Below are 20,104 nucleotides of genomic sequence, written 5' to 3' on the forward strand. Positions count from 1 at the left end.
AGCAACCTACATAAGAGGATACTGCTACTGCCTTTACCTCTAATAATCTGAGTGTATCAGTGACAGCTGTGTAAAATAACACAGCAATTATCAGCATTTGTCAGCTTTTATGCCAGTAATTTAACAGTTTCCACATAGAGCATAGGGTACATAATTCTTCTGGAAGATGAAGAAAATTGACTAAATGAAACAAGTTGCTAAAAGTACTCTGTAAAGACAGGTTGCAGTTCTTACACAGCCACAAATTGTCTTATTAATTTTAAAATTTTATAAAAAGTAAAACAAAATTTGAGAAATAAACAAAGAATGAGAGACACAATAAACCCGAGGATTAAAAATTAAAATGCTATTACTCTTTTTCTTTCAGTGAATCAGTCCACAGGACTTGTTGGTAAAGTACTGTTCAAACACCTTAGGCAGACACTGTATGGAAAATAGGAAACATTGCAAGGGAAGGCACAGGGAAAACTCTCACCCAGCTGTTCTTCTCTTCTCCAGAACACTTTGGAGAAAACTATGCAACATAAATATAGGAAGTAAATGTTTTCCCCTAATCTCTCTTCTAAACTGCATTAAAGAATTAAAATCCTGAAGCTGTTAGGAACCCCGGTATTTTATGGGAGATATTTCACACAAGCCAAGTTTAGCAGTTGGTCAAAGAGAAGCTACAGGAAACAAAAACTGAAAAAAATGTGGGCTGTCAACAGTTCCCCAAGCAAAGACATTGTTTTGCTTTTAATATTTAATATTTTCTTTTCATCCTTGATTAATAATAGCTGTGGGTTTTTTCCCTTCCTAGGTGTGTTTGCTCTCTTCTACATCAGTAACAAGTTCCGAACGTATCCTTTCACCTTCAAAGACCAACTCATTATTTCTTACAGTGGTCTCCGAGGAGCCAGCAGCTTTTCTCTTGCATTCTTGCTTCCAGTGAATCTTTTCCCCAGAAAAAACCTATTCATCACTGCAACTCTTGTGGTTATATATTTCACTGTGTTCATCCAAGTACGTATATTTCTTAATGGAGAACTTTCATGTGATAGAGGTGACTGAAAGCTTCATGGTGAAAATAGCATTGAATTTACTCTTAGGCTAGGACAAGTTAATTGCATTTCAGGGCTAGATTTAGCACTGCACTCTGTAATTAGCCTTTTTAGGGCTTTTAGGTAATACAAAAAAAATATGTATTGAAAATATGTATCTTCTAAAATATTCAGGGGAGAGGGCACTTGGTGTCCAAAATAGCTTATGTTCACTCCACATGCATTTGCTGGTGCTTCAAATTTAAGAAGTATTCTAACTTTACATTTCAGCACTGATTCATTCTATATTAGTGATGTATCTAAAACCGACCAGAAAACCAGTATGTCTGTTCTGTGACAGATTTTGAATCTTATACTTTTATCTTTGTCTGTCTTGAAGACCAAATACAAATATTTTAAAATCCTTTGTAAAAGAGTATTAAAAAAATTAAAATGAATAAGTCATATTTGTAAATACATGTGTCTACTTTAGATATTTGGGTTTTTCCACTTGGCTTACTGCTGGAAGAACTGAAACTTCTAGAGAACTTGCATCCTATATTTTGTATTTTCCAATACCAATGTGTCAGATCCTGTATGGTGCCAATGGGGCACTATGCACTTGTGCTAAGTAAGGCACTTAGGTTCCACCAGACCATTTAATAAAAAACCAATTTGTTTCTATTTCCCCTTTTAAAATGGTTTTCTAAGAAATGGGAAAAACTGAAAACCGTTCCTAAGTGAAAAACCCCTGGAATGCTTAATTCTGAAAATGTTGAAGTAAATGGTTTCAAGATTTCAAGACCTCACAAAGATAATATTTTCTTTCATATGAGTTCTCTTTTGAAGATGGTTGCCAATGAGTCATTTACTTTACGTAATTAGAATATGCCAATAAATAGAATCTCACTTAACCCTCTATAATTTTTTTTTGATTTTTAATTCTCTTCTGTAGCTCTCCATACAAATAATGGTTCGTTTCTCTGCTAAGAAGCAGATTTCCTAACTGATTAAAATTATCCCCTTTTGCTTTCTTTCTATTTTTGCCTAGAAGATAGTTAACAATTCAACTCATTATTCCAAATGCAGGGAATCACAATTGGACCATTGGTCAGATATCTGGATGTTAAAAAGACGAACAAAAAGGAGTCTATCAATGAAGAAATTCATGTGAGAGTAAGTTCTTGATATCAATAACTGGTATCCCAAAAAGAAAATAACAGGTATTCTGAAAGAGCTGGAAAGAGGGAGACACTTGTAAACCTGGCAATCAGTGGATTTGGACACTCAGTGCTTTTGAGAATATATGGAGGTAACCCTAAGCATGATTTTCAAAAATATTGCATAACATTTTTATTCATATTTATTATCATATTATACTATCATTTCACAAGTGTCATGGTGTAGTAGGTCCCTTATTTATTGGTACTCTGACCATGGGAGGACAGAAACAGAAATGAAATATTTACAGAATTCATTCACTATCCTTCCTAGCTTAGTCAGATACATTTGTTGCCATCTTTTGAATGGTTCTACACATACTGAAACCTTAAAAGCCATTAATACAGATTTATTGAACTGAGTTGGACCATTGGACTGAAAACTTAGTTTCAAGTTATTCTGAGTAATGATCTTTTCTCCTCTCAAACATTTACTTCAGTTCTCTAATTACTATCAAATAAAATAAAGTTGCTCAATCTGACTTAACAACGTTCTAGAAAAGGTATGTACATTCTTTCATTTCACAATAGGGAATAGGTTTGAAATAAACAGAAACAATGTACCTTGAAATGAAGCACTCACAGAGACAGCAAAATTACAGCATCACAAGTGATTTTGAATTTAAAGTGAATTTAATTCTTATTTGAGCCTTTACACTTAACCTTGAAGAGAACTTGCATTTAAAAGCACCCCTTATGACAATATATCTGTAAGAATTGGCTTTTTTCTGCCTCTATATTGCTAGAAACATACAAAAAAAAATGACTGAAAGTAATAGTAGTTAGCAGTGACCAGTCTCACATCATTCTGCAGAACCTCAGAGAACTTACCAGCCAAGGTGAAGGTGTTGGTATGTGGTCCTGTGCCTCTCCCAGGAAGGTCAGACATGAGGAAGGGAAACTTGTTTGACAAAACCAAGAATTTATATTTTGGGTTCAGGAGACAAAAAGGACCAGACATTTTTTTCCTCCATTAAAATGCTGCTAATGCAGCCAAGCTGCCACAGTGGCATATTTGCCTTAATTTTTAGAGAAATGTAGGTGCTTTCAGAATTAACTTACATGAACAAATAAAAAAATAAATCTCAAAATCCTGTCAACAAGTGTGTATTTGAGATAATGCTTCTTTTTTCATAATGGCTACATAAGATTTTTCCATGTTTATTTCTATAGCTGATGGATCACTTGAAGGCTGGTATTGAAGACATATGTGGACATTGGAGTCATTATCAGCTGAGAGATAAGTAAGTATCTCTTATTGATGTCTAATATAATAAAATAACCTCTCTATCATGTAAAATATAGTAGGTAAATAGAACAGGAAATCAAAATGCTGGGGTAATGTGCCATATCTCTTTTTAGAAACTGAGCTCCTGAGTAACCATTAACTCTTGAGAAAGCAATGCTCATATATTGCGTGCTGAACTGGATCTCCACAAGCAGAAAATAAGCCTTCAGAAAGAAAATTATAGCCTGAGCACTTATGCTGCAGACATCAGCCTGTGCCTAGCCTTGGTATAAACCTAAGATCCCAGGCCATGCTTCTTTAATTCTGGATTTACAACATAAGCTACACATGGTGTCAGTGCTTCACTGACTTTTGCTGTGAGCCTCCACAGCAAATAGAATCCCTTGCTGGTGAGTAGAGACTCAGTAACAATTACTCACCCATCCTTAGGGGTCTTTGCATTCAGTAATATCTAAAATAAGAGTGCTGAAGGGAATGTAATTTATGAATTTAAGTATCCAGTAGCATAAATGGATACTCTCAAGCTAGTCTTTAGTTAGAAATGCATTGTCACTTCCATAAAAAGGATGAGGTGATTTTGTGAAGCTTTGTGGCTCTTCCAAGCACTGCCCAGAAGACATGGATCTGCTGTTCCCTTTGCATGTTTCCTAAGGGAGCCCTCTGGGCATGTTGGCCACCACCACAGCATGTGAAGGGAAGTAGGGAAAAGGCTGATTTTTCTTGCCCCCAAACGTATTATTATTATGCTGTGGGCTAAAAGTTATCTGTAGTTATGCCTAGGCTTCTGTGCGGGAATCCTGCCTGACCTTTCAGTGTTGGACTCCAGTAATCTAGCAAAGGGTGTCTGCTGGGACTTGTGGCAAGTCTTTTCATGACTGGGTTTCTCCCCATGGAAATCAGGGATTAAGAATGGGAAGAGGGTGACTTGTTTGCATCCAATTCTTGTTCCAATGGGGACTAATGATATAATGTACCAGGGCATATCCAGAAACTAAAACGTCTTCTTGGCTCTGACAGTACAGAGATAGCTTTAGGACATCCATCTTCTGGGACCACATCACTGTCTGTGCAGTCAATAAACTGAGAAAATCTCTGTTGGAGCAGTAAATCCCATGAAATAGCTGCATTTACACATGTCTGTGAGTAAATTCTATCCCTTTGTCACACACCAACCTGATACCACTGAAAAGGGAATTTTGCCCAAACTTGCCATAAATGTAGTGCTTTGGTTCATGGGCAGATTGAAAAACCACCATGTCTGAAGACATTTAACATAAGAAGATTGTATTAAAAAGTATTCCCTAAACTTCTGTATGCAACTTTAAAGTTGTGTATCAGAATTAATTTACCTAAGCAATGACAATCCAGGAGGCCTTCTGTTACACAGGAAAACATAAAGAGCTCTAATTCCTGTGCAAATATTTATGTACCTACCTCTGGTATTAATGAATAAAAAATGGATTTTGCTAAGGAAAAAAAGATACAAATCCTATGGTGCTTTTCCCAGCATCTTGGAGGACCTTACCTTGCTGTGGCCAACTGTTCCTTTGAAAGAAACAGAACTGTTGCTCTGCTGAAGATCTGCTGTTGTTCTGCTAAATGTCTGCCTGAAAGCATGTACCTGTTCCAAGGCACACACACACACATTCACATTCAAATTATGCCACACATTAGTGATATTTTACAATCTGCACCATGCAAGCACATAGTATTTTGGGGTCCTTTCAATTTCTCTGTTATTCAAAATACAAAGAAATGTATTTTCTCTGCTCTAATTGTCAGGATTCAAAATTATCAGCAATGTAATGGGCCCTAACTACTGTAACTGCTGGGCCACTTAGAGCCTCATTGGCGGCTGGCTGAATAGGCCAGGATTACTGTAAGAGCAGCTGCTGCTGTTATGCCCTACTATAATGCAAAATTTGTACAAAAGCATGGAGACTGGCCGTATTCTTCTCTGACAAATGCGGCAGTGTAATATGCAAACATACACATAGGCTTCTTTTTCTTCTCTGATTGCAGCTTGTTTCTTTCTTTTGTCTAGCGGGCTCTGCAATCTCTGTGGACCTGTAGACTATGCCAAATATCCCCCTAAAGGTCTCTGCTCACCAGGCCTTCAGGAGTCCACAGGTGCCTCTAATTTGTATTCAGTTTCCATCAGTGAATTGTAGATATATGCATTTGAATGAAGATCAGCTTGTACTACAGAAATGAAAACATATTTCCTTTTCTACGCTTTAATTTTGGTATCTCTTTTGCAGATTTAAGAAGTTTGACAATAAGTATTTGAAGAAAATTTTAATTCGGGAACACCAGCCCAAATCCAGCCTTGTGTCATTGTACAAAAAGATGGAAATAAAACTGGCCATCGAGATGGCCGAGAGTGGCATGAAAATTTCAAAATCATCCGCTACTTCTTTGCAGTGAGTACCAACCTCCTGATCCTTTGCAGAGTAGGGACAGGAGGAAAGGGACAAAATTTAGGAAATACCCAAGGTATTTCATTACTTAATTAAAGAAAAAAGAAGACAGTTATGAAAAGAGAAGATTCAATTTGGTGCTCGTATTACTTGCGCTTTGCTCAGAGAGTGAAAATTAAAATCATGGACATTTCCTCTGTTTCTTTTCCATGATGGGCAGTCCTGAAGAGGAATCATGAGTCAGGTATAGAAGCCATTCTGGTTGCTTTAAATCACAGTAGTGGCTCAAGACAGATGTACTTGTCACTTACGTTGCCAATGGGTTTCCTTAATCCCTGCCGGATGCTGAGAGACCTGCAGGGTGGCTTAAGCACGCAGGTCCTGACTCCATTATCCCAATCATGAATTTTTGCTGAGAGCAGATTTCATTGTAGCATTTGCAATTTTTGCTGCTCCAGTTTGCAATCCCTCAAACCACCTTGCCACATTTTGGTATTGCCAAAACAAACAAATTTGTCCAATTAAACATTGAGAGCAGTCTGCCAAGAAAGACTTGAGGATACTTGTGGTGGAAATGCTGGACATGAACTGTCAATGTGCACTCACAGCCCAGAAAGACAACCATATCCTGCATAAAAAGTAGTATGGCCAGTAGGTTGAATGAGGGGATTCTCCCCTGCTACTCTGCCCTTGTGAGACCCCACAGAGCTGCGTCCAGGTCTGGGGTCCTCAGTTCAGGGAAGACATGGGCCTGTTAGAGTGGGTCCAAAGGAGTGCCACGAAGATTATCGGAAGGCAGAAGCACCTCTCCTAGGAGATAGAGAAGACTCTGGGAACACTTGTTTCTCCTAGGAGATAGATAAGACTCTGGGAACACTTGTTTGCATATTTTCAGTACTTAAAGAGGGCCTACAAGAAAGGTGGGGACAGACATTTTAGTAGGCTTGTAGCACTAGGACTAGGAGAAGGTAGGTTCAGACTAGGTACAAGAATTTTTATGATGAGGGTGGTGAAAGTCTGGAGCAAGTTGCTCTGGCAGGTGGCAGGTGCCTCATCCCAGGAAACATCCCAGTTCAGGTGTGATGGAGCTCTGAACAACCTGAGAGCTGAGGATGTCCCTTGCTCATGGTGGGGGGGTTGGAACCAGATGCAAGCCATTCTATGATTCTATCAAACAGTAATGCAACTTGGCATCAGACAGACTGGGGGACAAATCTGGTGGGATCTCCAGAGGGAACAGAGGGAACTACCCTCTAGGGGAAAAGTTGCACAAATCTTCTGTCTTGCATACAATAATTGAAATGCATGAATTTATCCTTGCCTTGCAACACACTGTCCAGAGCACAGGTATTGCTCCAGGCACTTGCGTCCAAAATTTCTTTCCTGGGTTCTTGCTGACCACTTCTGCTGCTATTTCCTTCTCTTTCCTGTTGCATGCTTAAACCACTCTCCATTTTTCAGCAGTTCTGGTAGGGTCCAGCATATTACCTTTTTTGAGTGATGATCTCTACCAATAGCAGAAAATCCAAATATCAACTAGATATTAAATAAAAATCTTTCTTGAAACTTTGCCTTACTCATGTCAAGATCAATCTGCTTTCTTGTACTGATGTCAGCATGCAGTGTAAGACCTAGCCCTTTTCTCTCTAATTTATTCTTTGCTGAATGGATGATATTAAAAAAGACTGTCAGGCTCCTTTCTGTCTGCTGTAATCCCTTAACCATTCTGAGCCAAGAGAAAATGTGCAAGGTTGTTAGACAATCCATGGCAAACAAACCACATCCCTCTACTTTTCCTGAGGGAATGAGACAATGAGACAAATCGCTCCAGCATAGTTCAAAAAAATTCTCTTGACCTGAGAATTTAGATTGAAAAATATTCTTTAATAAACAGCTGATATGATGGATTAATTTTTGCCATCTCTGCTCTAGCTATAATTGAATTTTACTGTGCATCATCCTCTGATGAGAAAGCCACTTTAAAAATGAAGTGTCAACTTCAGAAAAACAGCCTGTGGCTCAAAACCGTTCTGATCTTGCAGGCTGTGAGAGTGCGCTAGGAAAATACATGTTTTCCCACCTCTGTTCATTGATAAGTATCTGCTGTTGAGCACTGCAGGAGACAGGATATTGAGCTGATTGGTGGATCTTTGGTCTGAGCCAATACAGAAGTTCTTGTTGTCTTTCCCTTTAGCAATTAAATGAACCTGTGTAAAAGGTTTCTAAATGTATATATAAATTGTCTGATTGCTGTCAGTGATTCAATATGTACCTAAAGTCCCTGTCTTCAGTGAAGATACAAAACTCTGGGCATGAACAAGAGGAGGTTTGAAATAAAATTCCAATGTATGGCATGTAAATCTTTATTAGCAGTGCCAGAGTAGCAAGAAAACTCTCACTCACACTTCTGATCAGTTTTGCAACCTTTATGCACACAAGGAGATTTACTTTATAAGAATCAAAGCAGATGTCCAATGCTGTGAATTAGAGAATTGCATTCATGCTGGTGTGATTCCTGCAGGTGGAGTGGGTGTCCAATTTACAGTAAATATTCCCAGTGTGGAGTGAAAAAGTTTGCCCATGGATTGTGCAACAAAGAATCCACATTGGAATGAAAGCAGAGCATTTGGTTGTGATATTTTGGAGAATTTAAGCCTTATCAACAAGAATGGAAATGGCAAAAGTGGAGTCTAGGAGATATTATCAAAACTGTGGGTTTATGGCTGTTTTTGTAGGAAATATGACCGTTAGAGAGAAAGATGTTTTGATACTGACTTTACTTAATGCTGGCTTCATATTGTTGCAATATTGACTTTGGTAAATCTTAGAATGTATCAGTACAGTGCAGATCAGAACCAACTGTTGTGTTGTCATTTGTGGTGGTACAGTTATGCGAAAGTTGTGCCCAAAAATGTTATTCCTTCACAGGATGAGTGAAAATTAATGGAGAGTTTACAATGTTCAAAATTTTAGATATAATATTAAAAAAAATGACCCAGATTGTGCAAGTAACAACGTATCAACTATCTCCATATCCAAGGAAGAAAGAAAAAATGTCATGACAGTCATTACAGAGAGACAGTTTTCATGGCATATTATAATATATCTTTTTCTTCAAGAATGTATGTCCCATGGTGTTCTTCATTGTAACGTGTTGGAAGATTCAATAAGAACAAAGAAATTGTTTCAATAAGGATTACTTTATGGGTTTGGTGATGTACTGAACATGTTTAGGGTTTTTTGAAAGCCCTTTCTTAATGTATTGCAAAATGTAAAAGCAATCTGTTTCTTATTACCATATGCATTGTTATCAGTTGGGTAGGTTCATTTCCAATCCCATGAAAAGAATGACGTTTTTTTATTTGTGTCAGAACAATATAGATTATCTTAATGCAATTTTTTCTCTTGCTCAACGGAGACTCAAAGAGTTTTATTTATTCTATTTAATTCACTTTAAGAGCAAAATAATAAGATTTGAAATGAGTTAGAACTGACTACTTTTGTGCTGGCATGTGGAGAAAGTCAGGTATGCAGCTGGAAAAGTAGAGATAATTGGATAATCTCCCCAGTGGAGTCAAGTTTTTCCCCGTTTAGATGCTTTTCCCTATTTATTCCCAACTCAAAGGTATAAAGACCCTGTGGACACATTCAGTGAAGCACAAAGCAGGGAGGCAGTTCTTCCCTGTGATGTCAAAGCCACCTGCAGCAACTATTCCGGTTCCATTTGCATTACACAAATGAGCCAAGACTGTATTTTAGAGACCAGTCTTTGTTGACAGTCTTCAGGGCTTGTGCCTGTGTATGTTTTCTCAGATGTAACTAGTGTCTCCCTGTTGTCCAAAGGGACATCAGAGAGGGGCTGCTGACAGCAAGGAGTGGTTTCCCTGCTGGGGAGGGCAGCATACATGGGCTGTGCCCCAGTCCGAGACACACCACACCCAGTAAGGAGTAAAGGTGCAGTGCAGCCAAGCCTGGAAAATTGGTAGCATCCTCAGATCCTCTCAGTGTATCTCTGAGAACTGAATCAAATGAAAAAGGAACCAACCAACCAATCCACCCACCCACTCAGTCAGTCTGGAATTGGGTGATGGTGAAGGTCTTTTTTTCCGTAATGGTAAATAACTAACTTTGTTGTTATTGCAATTGTTGAGAATGGATGAACGTCAATTAAACATTTGTTGGGAAGGATTTGTCAGGGACAGGATAAGATTTCTGGTCAAATCAAGAAAGGTAGTCCTTTTCTGTCACAATGACTTGCCAGCAGATCAGTGGCAGACTCATGGGTCACTCATGCTTCAGTGAGGTCCTTACCCTGCTGCTTATCCCAGTCCTAGCTCTAATACTACACCTTAACCTGCTGTTAATTTCTCTCATTGTTTTTATTTCACAGAAAAAAGTCAGATCTCTGTTTCAGTCTGATGGCAGAATGAAAACACATTCCAAAACCTTGAAATATATCAGGAATTAATTCTTATATTCCAGGGGCTTTGGACAGGGGCCAGGGCACCAGGGACCACTGTCTACTTGATGGTAAGAGGCAGTAAAATACAGAATCCAGGTAGTTCATTTTGGTCCTGCAAGTTTTCAAGATATTCATAGTAGATTATAGGAAAAAACCACTGGCAATATTGTTAAACTGGATGTAATTGCAAATTACAACCTTTTTCCTATGTTTACATCATAATCACACTTTACCTTGAATCAATCTTCCTTTGCCATTAAAATTTTTAATTTATTTTAGAGGAAGTGTGAGATAGATGCACACAAAACTTTGGCAATACTGTACATTGATCATCATTGATTTTTTAATTGTACAATTTACAGACAACATTTTAAAGGCATCACTTAGCTGAAAAATAGCAATAGCACCTGCAATCCCTTTTTTTTTTTTTTAAGAGGCAAGGAAGCAAAATAGGGAAAGGATAAAATCAGAAACAACAAAATGAACTCAGACTGATTCATCCTGGATGATCACTATCTATTTCCCTTTCTTTTCCTGGGAATTCATCTGAACACTAACTCTCACAGTGATTGACTGATTTGGTGAAACCTGATAACTTTTCACAGCAGCCATCCTCCACTGTTTTGCTACCAAGTGACTGCAGGCTTGTCAAAGTTTTTTAAAGACACAAAGATAACTATCTTTTAGGCGGTTCTTTAATTTCAAATGGAGAAACAGGTTCAGGAACAAGGAAACTCTGTATGTTCTCCTCAGCACACAGCAGGTCTCTCAGACTTCATAACTGACATACTCTTTTGTTCTTAAGGATTTTCTTCACTTTCCCTAAGGACTAAAAACTAGCAAGATGACAAGGCCCAGAGTGCTAGACCGTGCTGAGTTCTTTATTCAGACAGAGGAGGAAACTTGCAGTGCTTTCCTGCGCTGGTTATAGCCTAATCTAATCCTTAAATAGGAACTTCCTTATGAGGGTTTAAGAAAGAAGGGTTTCTGCAGCCACCTGTGTGAAGGCTTAGGACCCAATCTGACTATTCAGTATAAGGGTAAAGCCAACGAAAGAGCAAAACTTGGCCTTTTTTAATTCATCTTTGGATGATTTCCAGGTGTTGCTGGTCACTGAAAGGCTCTACAAGGGCTTACACTGAAAGGCTTCTGTTCTAGGACTGAAAATAGACCATGCATTATTTCATGGGATTAGTATTTAATCAGTTCATTAATATCATATTTAATTTTCTCTTGTATTTACAGGACCGGCAGGAACCAGCGTGCACACAGGCTGTCCCCGGCAGAGGTGGAGTCCATGAGAGATGTCCTGGCACACAACCTGTACCAAGTGCGACAAAGGGTGTGTGAGCCACCGCTGTCGCGCTGTGTTTGCAGACCCGCGGCCCTTGTTTGCCTTCCCCGTATCGCGGCCCCGGGGCACCTGCGGGGAGCTGGGAGCCCACATCCGACCGGGGAGGGCAAGGAGGGAAGGAGGGAAGAACCCAGGGCTTGGGAATAAAGGAAAGCTGGTGTTTTTGTTTTTGTTTTGGTGGTTGTTTTTTTTTTTTTTTTGTTTGGTTTTTTTTTAATACCATCAGCTTTTCACCCTGACGGCAGCGCGAAAAGCCAGGTAAATCTGTGACTGAGCTGTAGAGGTCAGGCTTCCCTCGCCGCTCGGCGGTGTGGATGGGAAGCCGCCCTGCCCGGGCTCCCGGGAGCCCAGCCCGGCTGTGGAGGCGGCTGGCGCGGCTCCGGCCGCAGCCAAACCCCGCGGGGGAGCGGCATTCACCCGCACCGCGGGAGCGACAAACAAACAAACAAACAAGCAAAAACCAAACCAAGGGAAAAAATTTATTCACTTTCTCTGAGCTTCATTTTACAATTTTAGGTGGGTTTTTTTTCCCCTTGTAAAAGTGGTGTGATAATACCTCAGCGGGGATTTGTTTTGCGGAAATTCCTAGTGACCCTGATGCAGCCCAGGGTATGGCATCTACTTAATCCAGTCTCGGGCACTGAATAGACAATTGAGAGCTTGCCCACAGCAACGAGTGGTAGAGGATGCATTGCGGTAACCTTGAAATTATGCTGATAAACAAGGTGAACTCATGTAACACGTGTATTAGAAAATGCTAGGGCCTGCTCATTTAAATGTGGCATTATTAATATGTTATTCATTCCTAACGTTGTTTGATTTGCCATGGCTAATTATCCTTATGATATTAATTTCTTATCTTACCAGCAACAATTTGCATATATAGTTATCTCTTAGCTTACTGAATTGAACTCTCTTCAAAATCAATTACAGTAATGACTATTTGTGCCAGTCATTTCCTATGTAGTATTGAGAATGGTGTGCTTTTGGAAATGAAAGATTGGAAGGAAAATAATGGCACTTGTAATACTTCCTTTCAGCTCAGAAAAGCTCTTGCTGACCAGTCCATCTTTAAAAAGGACCGTTGCAAATGAAACTGAAATCAGATTCTATTTTCTAAGAGGGCTTATAAACTTTGGCGAATTTTTCTCTTTATTGCAGATAATTATTTCCTTCATTTCACTAGATGTATGTGATAAGCTAAAAAACTTAAGTGATGCTCAGTTTTAGGGTAATATTAAATTTTTAGTTTGTCCAAGGAAAGGAAACTCAGCTGTGCATCTCATTCTGGAGATACATTCTTTGTTCCTGAGTGCATCTGAAGCTTGCTCCAGGCTCAGTAATATTAGTACTAAAGCTCAGAGCTGAGTTAACCAGCTATCTCTTTCTTGGGACCTGACTCATAGCTGTAGCTCCCAACTACAGTTGATGAGATGAGAAAAAAGATGACAAAGACAGGACAAGCCCAGAGATGATAACAGCCTTCTTAGGTAGGTATATTTTATATAGCTGCACTTTCAGCAGGAAAGAGTCTATCAAAAATGGCATTAAATTGCAACACTTGATGTCCGAGGCTTATCACTGTGTTCATGCTTCCTCCGATCTTGCTCTGCAGCAGTGAGATTTGTGCATGGCTGCATTTTGCCATGTGATACCAAGCAGGTCTGTGTTGGGTTGGTGACCAAGCTGAGGCAGATGTCCCTTTGGCCCTGTGACTGATCAGACTGATTAACATTGCAAATGCAACGAAAATGAGCTGGCTGCATTTTCTGTTTCAGGCACCAGCATATAACCGACACAATCTTCCTACTAACACAAGTGAGAAACAAGCGCAGGAGATCCTCATCCGTCGGGAACACAGCCTGAGGCAAAGTTGCAGGAAGGGAAACAGCTTGCCCTGGGGCAGACCGGTACCTGTTATCCTGTTATCCATCTACTCTTTATGTAAAAATGCCTCTGCTTCTCTGTAAATATGGAAAGACACTAGTTTTGATGTGCTCTTTGCTGTAATTAAAATGGTTATTTTCCCAGTATGCTCATGCAGCAGGAGCTTCCCTTAGCATGTGAGCTGCAAAGTTTTCATGTCCAATCTCTATAAGTTGGTCTGAAATCAGCTACTCTGACTGTATGTAGAAAAAGAATGTAACTTGCATAGATTTTGCATGTGCAAAGTATAGTGTAATCCAAAAAGGCTTCATGCAAATATCAGTCAGTAAGAGATTTGTCTGACCAAAGGTAAGCATTGAACAGCACAGATATTTATAGCTGAGATAATCATGGTTGAGGAAGATAAATAAGTTCTTGTTGGATAGATTAGTTGTATTCAAATTTTTCACCTGAAACAAGAAAGATGAATCTTAGAAGAACATGTTTTTCTCTGATGACAGTAAAAACCCCTTTGGCTGTTATGTCAGACAGACATTCTCACTGGAGCTGAGGTTGAGTTCAACCACCAAAACCAAGCATTGATTTTAATCATACTTCTCAAAATTTGGCTGTGAAGGTGCAGCATATTGCCATACCTCTTTACTGTTTCACCAAGTAAGTGCCAAGTGCAGGCAGTGATAGGCACTGGACACACTTCTGTCTCCTACACAGGTTAACACCACGGAAGTACGCTACCTCTCCTTGCCTCAGGGTCCACGCCAGCCTACTAGAAGAAAATCCAGGCATGTTACTTTTACAGGTAATGGAAGTTCTTTACCCTGTATCCTACTCCAGTAGTGAAAGAAACTTGGCCAGCTGTTTGGTGAATTTAACAGTACTATATGTACACTCCCATGGAAGTCAACCGCCTCTTTAAATGAGCTACACCCTTCTCTCCTTTCTGTTTTATCTGTGTTGTTTATATGATCGCTACTGCAGCAGTTTCTGTTTTGTTCCAGCCTCCTGCTTTTCTCTTTTTCCCTCATGAACAAATATTCCTGTGATCCCTGCAGTTCCACCTGGCCAAGCTCAAGAACACAAATTATCTCTTCCCTGCAACCCCACAGACATGGCTGGATGCAAAATTATTATGACTCACTGAACCTGTAGCCCAGTCCAGGTGAGACTGATGGAGCTCCATGCCTCCAAGTCTGCAGGTACCAACACTACTCAGGTATTCCCAACAGGCAGCCCCACACCAAAATTCAGTGCATATGTACCCAACCAGGCAGAGAGAGCAGCACAGACATGGCACAGGGCTCACACAAATGCAAAGAGCACCAATGGCCTCTTCCTTGTCCCCTCTCTGGCTGATGAGGCTGATAGACTCTTAGAAAAATTATAAATACATACGTGCTATCTGAATCTTCAGTAGCTGGCCTGAGATACATGCTCTGCTCAGTAGCTGGCCTTGGAGCTTCTATCTGCACGTTTGGTGGCACTTGGGCATGTAAATCCCTGGGGGCAGAACCCCATAGCAGCTGCTGGTACACAGACCTACATGCATGCACTCAGAGACATGATCTTACACTCCACCTCACGTATTGCAGGACTCTCCAGTAGCTGGTCTTGGACAGCCAGTCTTCCCTGGAGCAACTTCCTGGATCCCCTGGTCTCCTCCTGCCTCACACACATGCAAATCTGCCTCTTTGGTACCCAGCACACATTATGGCCTTACTAGTAGCCAACCACAGATCCCATGGTCTCTTCAGTCACTGCTTTGGACCTCCTGCTCCCTCCAGTAGTCTACCTACAGACCTTCTGCCCTCCTCAGTCTTTGTTCCAGGCTCATGGTTGCTCCAATTGGTAATTTCCAATCCTCTTACCCTACTTAACAGCAGCTGTGGCTTGATGATTGCCAGCAATTTTGCACTGACAAATGCACCCCAGCTGCTGGCACTCAGGCCCCCCCACAAACAAGTACACAGTATGGGGAGCTGCTGATAGAGGACACAGTCAGAAGTGTAGTCAAACAATAAAACAAGACAGACTGTGCTGATCAAGTGCAGGGAATTACTGGACATAGGTATTGACTGGCCCTTTTAACCTTATTTATTTTTTATTTTATTTTATTTTTTTAAACTTTATTTTCCTGCAGTTGTTTCTCCCTGGACTTCCCAAGTCTCTTCCTTTCACTGTCTTTGGTACCGGCCCTAAACACTCAATTTAAAGTCCTGTATGGGCACACACACATGATGACAGCAGAATGGAAACCCATGGGATCTACACAGAGGAAAAAATAAATGTTATTCAAGGGGATTTTTTTTGGGTCCTGTTTATCAGTTCATCATCACAGAAGATATGTGTCTTTCTAAAAGAGTTAAAGTATTCCACATAGCAGTCTCAGACCTAAAATCACTGCAGACACTTTCAAGGGACCAAATGCTGCTATAAGAGTAGGCGTATTATTTTAGTGGGGAGAGAGCTAAATCCTGAGGCAGCAAATGCAAGTACTTTTTTCCTAATAGACAGGCCTGAATTTAAGCCCTGCCTTGTAATCTATCCAAATAAGTAGACTTTTTGTTTTAGCCTCTGGCCCTGCCTTAGGGCCCTTGTGTAGCATTGACACCACTTTAAGTGTCTTCAGCAGGAAAAAGCCACCCTGAAGTCCTCTCATGAGCTGTTGGGATGAGATAAATTGCATTTGGACACTAAGAAGAGAAGTACTCAGTATGTAGGGAAATAGAGTGACAACCTCATATATGCACATAGGCATTTTCAGAGATAGATGTCATCTCTTCTGTCTATGCCTGGAAGACCTTCTGGAGAAAAACATCTTCCAGCAAGTTTGGCTTAGGTCTTATATATAATATGTGCAGAAATTGTAGTAACTAAAAGGTCAGAAATGACCACAAATAGATCCTTAAGTCACCTGTCAGCTCTTTCTGCCACTCATATAAATGAATCTCTGCCACTCATATACATCTCTGTCTAGAGAGGTTGTTGTTGCTCAGACAAGTTATGGACTCCCCATTCCTGAAGGTGTTCATGAGCAAGTGGATGGGGCTGAGCAACCTGGTTTGAAGGGCAGAAGGTTCCCTGTTCATGGCAGGGGGGCTGGAAGTAAGAGATCTTAAAGGTCTTTTCCAACCCTAACCAGCCTATAATTTTATGAATTATTTCTTTGACAGTATATATCATTCATGCTTTGTAGCAGGGATGCTCCCAAAGGACTAGGTAGAAACCCTGGAAATCTGAGAAATCCTATCCTGCTTAGGGTATAGCATGTCCACATGGCCTATGAGCAGCAGTACTTTACTGTGCCAACTGTGAAATAAACATTAGGTTAAAATAATAATTATGGATCCACAATAATTTGTTAGATTTTGACACTGTGACCATAGTCAATACATGTGTATTTTAATTGTAGCAGGATTTGGACTAATTTTACTGTTCATAGACCTTTGTGCTTAGATCCTGGAACCTCCTAGCTTAGATTGTTAGGAGTTGTTTCTTACGTTAACTATTTTACTACTGTGTGATTAGACTACAAAAGGATTTTAAAAAGTGAAAAAGTATATTCTAGAAACTCAGCAGGATGAGAATACCAGTTATTGGCCCACTGCAGGCAAATTTTCACAATGTACTTATGGCAAAGCAAGCTGGTAGGAGCAGATCTGAGACACCCAAAGTAATCAAAGCACCTCTGGTTTCAGATGAAATTATTCTCTTCCCACTTGTTAGTCACAGGTCACTGGCAAACCTGATTTTTGATGGGCCAGAATTTTCTCCTTTGTCACACTTTTATTTTGTGCTGTTAAGTTTAAAAATGCTTTTTAACCATGTTACTAGGTACACTTGTGAAATTTGGGAAAAATTCCAATGACATAAAGGAACACTCTTGCATTTCATTCTTGCCCTTCATCCTTGCAGTGAAGGCACTGGGCAGGTCTGTGAGATACCAAATGATAGGTGAATGTGCTTATCTTCTAGGGTTTCAGAGTTGAAATAAGGTAAAAAAAATCTTTTAAACATCAGCTTTGAAATGAAAATTAGAAATTAGGGCTATTTTTAGTTCTTGACTGCTTTTTTATTCAATGGTAATTATTTAAAATACTTCAGTTCCAGGGTATTGTATTAAATACCCCTTATCTCTCCTTTCCAATACCATGGCATTTCTCTTCTTTAAAAAAATGCATTATTTGTCTATTTTTCTTTAGATCAGCATAGAAGTGGCTCTGATGCTGCGTTCCCATTAATGTCGAGATCCCAGCCCCGGCTACGGCCACTCGAAGCAAAGCACCACCAAGAACTGATTCCAATGTCACACTTGGATAGACCAGCAGGTCCATCCAATCTGTCAGGACGAAGAGGAAATTCAATCAGCCGTCATCGTTTCACCAGAGCAGACAATGTAGCTCCAATGCCAAAGGCTCAGTTCACTGTCAGAGAAGTAGAGGAGTATGAGTCAGAAGAAGAGACAGAAACAATGGCACCAGCCAGGCCATTAGTTATATGAGGAGCAGAGAAGATCAGTGTTTGCATCTCTAGGGCTGCTGGTGCACTGCTTCAAAAGAAATAACAAAGCTTTTATATGAACCGAACTATGATTTTCCTCTGGGGACCAGTGTACTTGTTCTCGTATCACTTTCAAGAGTTGTATTAAGGTACTTAGTGGCTCAGAGAAGACTCAAATTCTTATGTACTTATATCAAGCTTTCTTGCCAACAAAACACTGCGGGAAAGAGAACATGATATTTGTAGGGGTTTGGACATGGATTTAAACAGCGGTAGATGGGTGCATGCAATGCTGTGGCTGGAAGCTGACACTGCCTTTGTTTCATACTGTGGTCTGCACCCAGAGGACAGAAATATGTAAAGGCATCCCTGACGTGTGAATGCACAGATTGTTGAGTACCTCAACTTGCATAGAGCTTTTTTTTTTTTTTTTTTTTTTTTTTTTAAATTTCAGAGCAGTTGCATTCTGGGAAAGAGTTAAAAACAGAAAGGCATTTTTCAGGGCATGTTAATGTCACTGAAGATGCCTAAGCAAGATCTTAAGTCAAAAGGATTTTCAGTGAACATTTTCAGCACTTGGGAACCTCTTGGTAACTCAGGTTTTGGCTCCGCAAAAGTGCATAAAATCATCTAGTGTGATGATCCATGACTCCAGCTACTTAAATCAATTTCAATATGTAGGGTCCTATCACTCACCTACAGTTGTTTTGGATGAATAAAGGAGGTTTCCTTGTATGTACAAATCCAGAGGAGTTTTCAGGCAGGAGTGCTGTCAGGATTTTATGTGTAAACATGGAATGGCAAGAACATACACAATATTTTTCTGATTCAGCAAGTGGGAGACTTCCCTGTAAAGTATCTAACTTCTCCATTCCCCGCTCCCACCTTGTGTGCCCAAATACATGCACCATTTTCCACACTACAACTGGACTAGCAATGCAGATAGGAAGCAAGAAACTGGGATTAAAGGTAGAGGGAGCCTAATGCTGTAGCCTGCTGGCTAGCAGAAAAGAGAGGCCCTGTGTTTGTCTCCCAGCTTTTAGTAGTGTGTCTTCCTATGTGTTATACAGAGAAGCTTTTCCTTAAAAAAAAAAAAAAAAAAAAAAAAAAAAAAAAAAAAAAAAAAATAACCAACGGGAGCACTTGACCTCCCAACCATTCTATGGAGCTCCCTTCCCAGTGGCTCTGTGTGCCCATGCTTCACTCTCAATGGTGGAGAAGCAGCAGGAGAAGAAAGAAGTATGATCTTTAGCAATTTTAGGTAAGTCCCAGACACCTAGTTTCTCTGAAGAAGTTCCTTTCTGCAGAACGGAATCCGCATTGCCACGGTTTTCTGTTTCTTGCCATTATAGTTGAAATGATTTTATCCAAAGAGATTAACTGACTCCAAAAGTCCACAAACCCACCCTTATAGCTGCACTAAAGTAAAATCTATGGTTAAGAAATGCACCAAGTTCAGGCATGTTTCTGTCAAGTTTCCTTTTGTCTCCTCTGCTCAGACCTTGCTTAGCTGCCCAGCTCAAAGTCTGTAAATGCTACTCTAAGAGTCAGAGATTCAAGAGTTAAAGATAGCAGTGCTACCTGCATGTTTCTCTTTTTTATATTGCTGATACTGCTTGTATGTCCTGGTCCATAAAAGAACTTATTTCTGTAAGTTATGATTTCACATTTCTTACAAAGAGTTTCTGATTCAGGATAGGTAGAATCTAAACTAAGAAACTTGAAAAGCACCACCAGAGGAAGAAAACCCTACAAGTTTTCTCATGTTTGCGGTTTTTATGCCTAGCAGGTTATAATGAATCATCTGAACTGAAACTGTACAAAGCTTTATGGAACTTGAGATCTGTTTGTATTTCCTTATTGTGCCAGAGAAATTATATGACTTCCTTTTATGAAAACAGTGGTACGTTATTAAAACAGGGGAGGATTTTTCTTCTGTACCGATACTGAATTAGCAATGGAATACAGTTCTGTACCTGAAAATCAACAAATAAAC

The 20,104-nt window shown here is 39.9% G+C and overlaps 1 protein-coding gene across 2 annotated transcripts in view; it reads left to right on the forward strand.

Annotated features, from left to right (window-relative positions):
- SLC9A4 (solute carrier family 9 member A4) overlaps window positions 1-19,238 on the forward strand; it is a 33,052-nt gene extending 13,814 nt beyond the window's left edge. For both annotated transcript variants that reach the window (XM_066176626.1, XM_066176627.1), the window contains 8 exons: window positions 800-1,002; window positions 2,109-2,195; window positions 3,413-3,483; window positions 5,750-5,911; window positions 11,616-11,712; window positions 13,503-13,634; window positions 14,323-14,410; window positions 17,811-19,238. In XM_066176626.1, coding sequence (XP_066032723.1) covers window positions 800-1,002; window positions 2,109-2,195; window positions 3,413-3,483; window positions 5,750-5,911; window positions 11,616-11,712; window positions 13,503-13,634; window positions 14,323-14,410; window positions 17,811-18,109 — 1,139 coding nt within the window. In that variant the 3' untranslated portion in view covers window positions 18,110-19,238. The remainder of the gene's footprint in view (window positions 1-799; window positions 1,003-2,108; window positions 2,196-3,412; window positions 3,484-5,749; window positions 5,912-11,615; window positions 11,713-13,502; window positions 13,635-14,322; window positions 14,411-17,810) is intronic.
- Window positions 19,239-20,104: the final 866 nt, after the last annotated feature.

The sequence above is a fragment of the Chamaea fasciata genome, unplaced genomic scaffold, assembly GCF_029207755.1.
Source record: "Chamaea fasciata isolate MVZ Bird 193981 ecotype frontalis unplaced genomic scaffold, bChaFas1.0.hap1 SCAF_2, whole genome shotgun sequence".
NCBI classification, from domain to species: domain Eukaryota; kingdom Metazoa; phylum Chordata; class Aves; order Passeriformes; family Sylviidae; genus Chamaea; species Chamaea fasciata.